Raw genomic sequence first — 8,492 nt, 5'->3', positions numbered from 1 at the left:
TATTTCTAATAGTTTTCCAATGGATTCTTTGGGGTTTTCTGTATATGAGATAATGTCGTCTGCAAACAGCGAGAGTTTCACTTCTTCATTGCCTATTTGGATTCCTATTATTTCTTTTTCCTGCCAAATTGCTCTGGCCAAAACCTCCAGTACTGTGTTGAATAAGAGTGGTGAGAGTGGACACCCTAAGACAGTAGCATTTTTTAAGGGAACAAAGCCCCCCAAAACTGATGCTTTCATCAGGGACTTTCTCCACTATTACAATAAGCTTTTAAGGAAAGGATCACATTTATCCATCTTTTAATACTGTGTCTAGCCAAATACCTAAATCATGGTTGTGCCGGTTTCCAATTTATTGCCGATCTGCTCTAAATCCTTGCCTTGTCTTGTGATACTGCCGCTGGACCCTGTAAAGATTTCTCCTTTGTCAGCTGATGCAACTTAAGATTTGTCAGTAGAGGGCACTGGAGGGTAACCACAAGGGGAAGGGGCTTCTCTTCAGGGCTCTTGTGCTTTCCTTCTTGCTCCTTGGCACAGTGAGTGTCCCGTGGCTGCTTGCTGCTGGAGATCTAGTAGTACACAGCCTCTGGGGATTTTCGCTGGCACCCAGGAAAGTTGCTTCCAGAGAGTTTCCCCAGCCCTCCAGTGGGAAGCTCCCTGAAGCACCTCAGTGAGGTCCTCACTGTCCTGTGGGCCACAGCCACTCCTTCGCCAGTGAAGTCTGAATCTCATCCTTGAAAGAAGGCCCTCTCTCAAGTTTGTTCCTTCTTTGAGCACTTTTCTCAGCCTGGGGGATCGTACCTGCTCCCTATATCTGCTTTCCCAAGATTCTTTAGAGATCTCTTTACTCTGCTCAGTAGTTAATCCCCTTTCACTAGCTAATCATTCCTTCTGTCAAAATTTCCCTGTTCAAGTTATTGGTGTGGTTTCTGTCTCCTGATTGGACCCTGAAGAACACCATGGTAGACACTCAATGAATGATTAATGAATGAATGAGTTAGTGAGGGAAGATGATTCCTTTTCACCTTATTGCTGTTGCTTATTCTTGAGGACTAGCCTGTACAGGGTAGCCCCCTGTCCCATAAAACTCTTCCCAGATGTTCAAGTTGCTTGGGAGTTACACATTTTGAAACAATCTATAAAACCCATCTCACTTCCTCACTTCAATTAAATATTACTTGACAGATTCCAGTAGCACCAAGAATAAAGAAACAAGTTTCTCTCTCTTTTGTCCTCTGGGCACCACCTCCCTGGATTTTGTCCTGTATTATTGGGAATCATCCGGCCAGTCCTAAAACCTGCACCATTTCCCATGTTCCTAATGCAGGTGTTCTATTTTGACGATGCCATAGATTTAACTGTTCATTTTCCACAGGAAATTACTGAACTCTCAACACAGTTGACATTCCCGCCTATGAATAGTTGTTTTTCCAATCCACACACAACAAGTTAGTATGTAATACTCTTATGATTCATTTTGGAGAATGAAGAGATTGGGCTGAGGTGTATCAGTAAAATAATGTGACATCTTGTTCTTATGTATCTCTGGGTCAGACTAAAAAATTTTCTCCTAAGGCGGGAAACATGAAAATCACAATGATGTGTGTTTCTGTGACAGTTTGCACAAATTGTCTGTCTACATCTGCGTCCCCAGACACTGCAGCCAGATGAAACCAGATCCTGAAATTGAACACAGTTCCAAACAAGGAATGCCCAACCCTCCATTAAGGCTGATAGAAAAGCACATCAAGGATGTGGTGAGGTTTTGCTTGATTATGTAATAAAATAGACACCAATGTTTAGCTGCTGAATGTGTAAATTTAGCCTGTGTGACAGTGGGAAGCTAGCAGGGAAGGAAGCAATTTGGGAAATACCTCCTCCCCACATCACAAACATTCTCAGACCCATCAGAAGACCCCAAAACTAGGTCCTACAATATACTCCTTTTATAAATATGCACCCTCTAGCTTCAGGCTGTGTGTGACCTGGTTTCTCTTTTTAATTTTATAACTAGGGTGGAAAGCTAGCAGTGTAGTATGTCGTGGTCAACATGTCAACCACAAAGTGGGTACAATGTTTCGGACAGATCCCAATGGTCATTTAGTACATCTTCCCTGTAACTTGAGAGAATGTTAGATGAGTCACTGGAGTCCGGAGTGCCCAATGTCAGATCCCCATGTCTCAAGCTCTGAGCTCTCTGGCTGGATTTTAGAGTAAATTTTATGTATAATGACACAGGATTTTCTTTCTGGGGGGCAGAGGACAGGTTTAGGGAGTGGAGTAGGAAGGAGAGGGTGTGCCACTTTTTACAAGCCATCATTTCCATTTTAACAGTTGTCAAACAAATCCCCAGTAATTTTGAAATTGAGAACATACAAGTCCCACAGCTTGGTTGGGCTTCAAGTTTCCTACATTGCACTACTCCTCAAAATAATTTTTGTTCATTTGTGAAAGTGCAGTTGAAAACTCTTCGTTGTTGATATGTCACTGTTACCATACTTGTTAATATAACAACAATCCAAAAGTGCTTAGGGCTTGGGATTCCCCTCCCCAGCCTGCCCCGTGGCAGACAGGACATCACTCAGATAAATATGAAAAGCAACAACTTCATTTAGAGTTTTCTCCTTGAGGTCCAGTTCACCCATCAGAGGCCAATTCCCAGCCACCCTAATCCCCTCAAACATTTAGGATGTAGAGTTACTTTTTTTAGTTGGTTCAACACAGATGAGAATTTTTAAATCCCTGAATAAGATGCATTCCAGTAGCAATGACATTTATCTTATGACTGAGTCATGAATGGTGAACTCTTTTTTTTAGATAGATAAGAGGTCAATTTCCAGAAAGTGAGGGGAGCTGGGGAGGATGCTCAGAGGCTGTGTGTTTCTAGACCTTTCCTGCCTCAGTCTACTTTAGAAATGGTTATGAAATAGGAATCTGGAGACAAGAGAGAGGAATGAAGTGACGACAGTGGGAGTTAGGGAGGGCGTGACCTCAAGACCCAAAGTGATGAGAATTCCATAGGCAAAGTTTCTAGGGTTCTGAGAGCAGAAGTCTGCTAAGACCAGCATGGGAGGCAGCACTGGGTGCCTGGGGGATCTGCATCATTGCATTCATTTTGCACGATTAGGAACAAACCAGCTAAAAGAACTCACCGGGCCCTCAGAACAGAAGGTTCCTGGGTAACAGGCTGTTCATTTGTCTTTTTTATTCATGAACAAACCGTGTCTTTGAAAACACTAAAGTCATAATACAGGATCCCAGTTGGGTCTCATCCTCTTTAGGAAGGAGAACGGTTGTTTTAAGTCAGTGCTTTCAAACTGTGGTTGTGACCTATTAATGTGATGACCCAATTTAATTAATCTTTGACCAGCATTTTTTAGTGGAATATAATAGAAAAATCTGAGTGCATCTCATGTATATAGTTTTGTGGCATTTTTGTTTTGGTTGTGTGTGTACAAGGGTATGCATGTGCTGGGTTGTAATGGAAAATGTAGTTCTTACTGTGGATCAGGCTCCAAAAGGGAGAAAAATACTGTTTTAGACAACTTTAAAAGGAAAAGGAGGGATTTATTGTGGAATGTAATTAGAAGAGCGAGTAAACACTGCCCAACTGTTTTTTTATAGGTTCTGTACATGCATGTGTGAGTGTGCATATATGAGCATGCATGTGTGAGTGTGTGTGCATGTGTGAGTGTGCATGTGTGTGATCTGATTCTGCCATGATGTCTAGGCAACAGTGTCCTTTCTGCTAAGAATAAGAAGTCATTAGATTCAGAAGTTTATTTCAGGAGACGTTACTTAGTATAATAATAATTTCTGAGAATCTGATGGGCGATCTTACAGTCCCAAGTCAAGGCTTTTGAGATGCAAGAGATGCACTTCTTGCCATTGACTTAAAATCGTAAATAAGTCCTCAAATTTTTTTTTCGGGTCATAGTATCTCTGTGTAGGCGTAAGCTGGTCAACTCTACAATGGTAGCGTAATTTCACAGGATTTATACCATGAAGAAAAAGTGTCAACTGAGTTATTTATGGTGCTTGGCTCTTCAGGGGGCAAATTCCCTGAATATATTTCCCTAATGGATCTCTAGAAAAGCACCAATGTTGCCTTAGGTTTCCAAACAAAATGAAAAATGTTTCTACCTTAGCTTTTCCTGTCAGTCTTTAAAATCTCCTTTCTGATGATGAGCTAAGTGTAGAAAACAAAGCAGCCACACCTCAGGGAGGCCAGAGGAAGTCCTCCCATAGGAAGATGAGACACCACGATGCTCAGAAACTCAGAGATATTATCACCCATTAGTGGAACATTTATTAATACTTGTAAGGTGCAAAAAAGAGAGACAGTGATGTAAAATGACAGGCATCTTCTTCATCAGAGGTCTGCTTTGCAGCCCATGAGCTCAGTTGGTTTAAGCAGTATGTTCCACAAGGCTGAGGATTTCACCTCCCACACAAAGCAAGGACCTTGATCTTCAGTAACACGTGATGCTTCCGTCAGATTTTTATAAGTACACACTGTTGGCCATAGGAGGCTTTAATTATTATCCCTTCCAAGGAAGCAGATCACCACCACCTCCACCACCACATCGAGAACAATAGAAAGCATATACGCTCCTGATGCTTTGTTCAGAATGTCAGGTGACTCAACAGTTGGTCTGAAAATGAATTCACCTGAGAAGCATATGACAGGCAGATGGTGACAAGACTTACTCAAGGAAGAGAAAGAGCAACAGGAATGCTCCACGTTTAAGGAACCAGAGCATGTTCAAAATGGAGCGGGGAGCTCCTTATGAGATCTGACAGGCTCTCTTCCTGATTTGAAAGGGGTCCTGCAGAAGCTGATATGGTTCTACGGTTGAAAGCATTAGGTTTACCTTCCCATGTCCGCTGACACTTTCATGGGGACTTATCTTATCCTGGGAGTTGCTAATTCTTCCCAAACCTGTGTTTCTGGGACTTGCAGTTTATTCAGCAGAAACCTACCCAGTCTGTTTTTACTTGACTGAAAGCAGTTTATTCAGCAGAAACCTACCCAGTCTGTTTTTACTTGACTGAAAGCAATGAATCCACAGACTCTTTCCTCATAAATATAATGCCCTGGGAGAGACTGCAGCAGCAAACCAGACAGAGAAGGTTCCCAGGGCCCCAGTACCTGGCACAGTGCCTGGCGCACAGTAGGCACTTAATGAATATTCATTGAATGAATACGTGACGATGACTGGGCTGAGGTTGTCCAGGTCACGGTAGGGTTTCTTCTACAATGTTTTGGGTCTCTGAAACCAGACTTCCGTCTCATCGGTCAGCAACAGTATTTAATTTTTCCTGGCCAATGTTATACTTGAATTTGATTCATACACTAAAAATTATAGACCATTATAAATATCTTGGATTTCCTCTCTGGATACCTTTTTCTGGCCAAATCTTCATAGTAAAGAGATGTGAAGCCACATCGCACTATCCCCAACTTGCCTGCAAAGATTTACTAAAATAAAATAGAATTATCCATGTTACAAAACCAAAGAAAAGTTATGAAATTGTTTTGCTGTTCAAATGCAGAATGAGATTATTAACCATGGTTTTAACTTAGCTCAGTTCCTCGATCACAGTATCGCTTTGAACTTCCACAAATTGTTGTTTTCTTTCATTCAAAATATGACAGTTCAATTACTAAGGAGTTATTTTTCAATTAATAATTACTTCAATTCCTTATAAAACATGAGCTAACACTCTCATCAATTTTTATCCACAATTATCATATCATTGCTTAAGAGTCCCCATTTCCAAAGAAAATATTTGTAACAGCACAGTGGAAAACAAGGAAAGATCTCATTTTATAGGTAATTGTAGTAAAAGTAATAGATAATTGAGTAGCTTATACATTGTATCTTATTGTAATTCTCAGTGGCTGAATGCTAAGCAGTTTAACTGCCTTTGAGCTATATATTTATAAATGTGATTAAAACATACAGTCTCACAGTAAATTTAAATGGCTTATTAAAGGCCTTTACATGGCAACAGTATCATATGTCAGAGATGAATGGTGTTTCTAATTTGCTAGCCACTTGGGTCAAGTTTACTTTAAGCAGGAAGCATATTTATACAAGTAATCGTAACACAAATGATCTCTTGGGAAAAGCCGTTTGTGAGGGTTTAACATTTTTGAAGTATGCTTTTGTATATCTTCTAAATGGGCATTTAATAGGCATTGGGCCAAAGCGCCTTAAATTCACGCTCCTTAACACAGCATAACTGCCGATGCTGCCCAAATGCTCAGGAAGACTGGGGTGGGAGACAGGGGGGTGCGGTTTTTAAGGATGAGGCAAGAGAGAGGTCAGGGGTTTGAGCCACCGTCATTTGAATAACCTTCTGTGGGATTTTGGTGCTTAAAGTATGGGGGGTAGGGGTGGGGATGGGGGGAGGCAGCAGCATCTACAGCACCTGGGAGCATGTTAGAAATGTAAAACCTGCACCCCAGACCCACTGAACTAGAATCTACACTCAAACAAGATCCCCGTATGACCTGTGAGCACTGCCCTAGGACCCCAAAGCCCCTGCTTTCTGGTGGCCAAGCACTAGTCATGACATCCCTTTCTCGTTCCTTCTCACTTCTAGAATCATCCTGAGCATGATTCCCCTCAGCCCGTGTTTCCCTTTCTTTCTCTTCACTCCCACATCCACTCCCCGGACCCAAACGGATTTACCAACATCCGATGTCCTTGCTTTTATCAAGAACCCATTTCTCCTGCTCTCCACCTGACACCATTCGGGGACTTCCTGCTACCAGGTAACCTTGGGAAAGTCAAGGCATCGTAGCGGCTCCCAGGGCTTTGCGTTTATTCTGCTTTCCTGTGGCTGAGCCTCCCATCCTTCCATTATTTGGCATTGAGATCGGTCCTCTAAGTTGTCCACCAAAATCCCATCTCATCTCCCCTGGCCATTTTAATCCCTTCTGTTCTTGAGGGGGGGTTTCTCCATCCCTGTTTGTACTGATGGAACGCTGCCTTCCTCTAACCTAGCTGTAAGCTTCTCTGCTAATATTTGTGGGGTATTGAAAGGATGAAAGGGAGTCATGCCAGATGTTTGGGGGATCACAGACAGAGTTTGTTCAGAGGAGGGAATCATATGCAGTTACTGATGACCCACTTGGCAGCCCCTGAACACACTTCCTTTGGCCCCACCTTTGTATTGAGAGGCTCAGCCTGCAGCAGGTGCCCAGAGGCAACGGACATCCAAACCAGACCCAGACTGGCCAGCCAGTTGGCCCCTAGAAGCAATTCGGTCCCTCTGTTCCAAACTGTGCAGGGGTAAAGGGCTCTGCAAAGAAGTGAACTGGGCATTTAGAAGCGCATTGCTTACAAATTCAGGCTCTGTAGGCCAGGGGTTAGCGCAGCCAATGGTCAAGGGAACAATCTGGGGTCAACCAGGTGAGGACTCCTTCAGGCTCCTCTGGAGTGGTCAGTACCCAGAACAGATTTCTTTAGTCAGAGGAGACGGGCAGGGGAAGAAACAAGATTGCTTTCTGCCCATAGTGAGTCCGAGGACCGCGTTTGCAGCTCCCATTCTTCTTGAGACCAACGAACCAGTTCTTCTCTGCATGCTTCTTGGATGTGTAGGTGTTGTAATGGTTTTCCTCCAGCCTTTCCAGGAACAAACATTCCTCGTTTGGTGTCTGCTAAAAAGATAAAACCAAAAGAGAGTAGAACTGTTAGTGAGTGGTTTTAAATGGGGTTCCTCTGTTTATTGCTGCATGGCCTTGGGCAAGTCACTGAAGCTCTCTATGCCTCAGTTTCTTCTTCAGTAAAATTGGGATAATAATGGGACCTATTTCTGAGGCCTTAGAACAGGACCCAGCACCTAATGAGCCTTCAATATACATTTGCTGATATTGTAAGCTCTCCTTCCATTTGCTGTCCTCTGGAGCCCAGAGTCTCCCACTGGGGAGATCCTGAATGACTATAAGCACCTGAAGGGCAGGGCTGGGCCTTTTGTCTCTGTAAACCCCTGGCACATAGGCATGACCATTAGCAAAATAGGTCAAACCAGACTGTGATGCAGTAGGGGCTTTTAAGTTTGGGCTTGAATAAATGAAAACCTACTAATATTACTTTTCATCCTGGTGATTTTCACCAGCAATGTCAGAATTTTACCTTAGTGTTTTCATGAACATAAATGCTATGACAAAATGTATTCTAAGCATAAAACATATCCTAGAACTTAAAGTATTTTAAAAATGAAAACAGCTTTATTTTTTGCTAGTTATAAAAAAGAATTGTACTTTGTAAAATCACAACTTTGCTTTAAAGAAAGACAAACCATTCCCAAACCCCACCCACCAAGATATAGGCAACTGTTAACAGCTGCTTTTCTTGAACATCCTTTCTTACATCTTTACGTACATACGCGTAGAGAGACATAGATAAGGCCATATACATATAGACATGATATTATCCAAGTGCCATGCTGTATCTGTTGTTTTAAAAATGGGCAATAAA

At 42.4% G+C, this 8,492-nt stretch overlaps 1 protein-coding gene across 20 annotated transcripts in view; it reads right to left on the bottom strand.

The window, feature by feature from the left end:
* Positions 1–4,284: 4,284 nt before the first annotated feature.
* The window catches only part of FGF1 (fibroblast growth factor 1), a 95,663-nt gene continuing 91,455 nt past the window's right edge, over positions 4,285–8,492 (bottom strand). For 13 of the 20 annotated variants that reach the window (XM_070232583.1, XM_070232593.1, XM_070232582.1 and 10 more), the window contains one exon: positions 4,285–7,669. In XM_070232583.1, the coding sequence (XP_070088684.1) occupies positions 7,482–7,669 (188 nt within the window). In that variant the 3' untranslated portion in view covers positions 4,285–7,481. Of the gene's footprint in view, positions 7,673–8,492 lie in introns of all 20 variants that reach the window. The other 7 variants (XM_014730308.3, XM_070232589.1, XM_070232598.1 and 4 more) reach the window with 2 other exon arrangements.

Source organism: Equus caballus, chromosome 14, assembly GCF_041296265.1.
Source record: "Equus caballus isolate H_3958 breed thoroughbred chromosome 14, TB-T2T, whole genome shotgun sequence".
In the NCBI taxonomy this organism is placed as follows: Eukaryota; Metazoa; Chordata; class Mammalia; order Perissodactyla; family Equidae; genus Equus; species Equus caballus.
The sequence above is the reverse complement of the archived record's forward strand: the minus strand, read 5'-3'. Positions and strand labels throughout refer to the sequence as shown.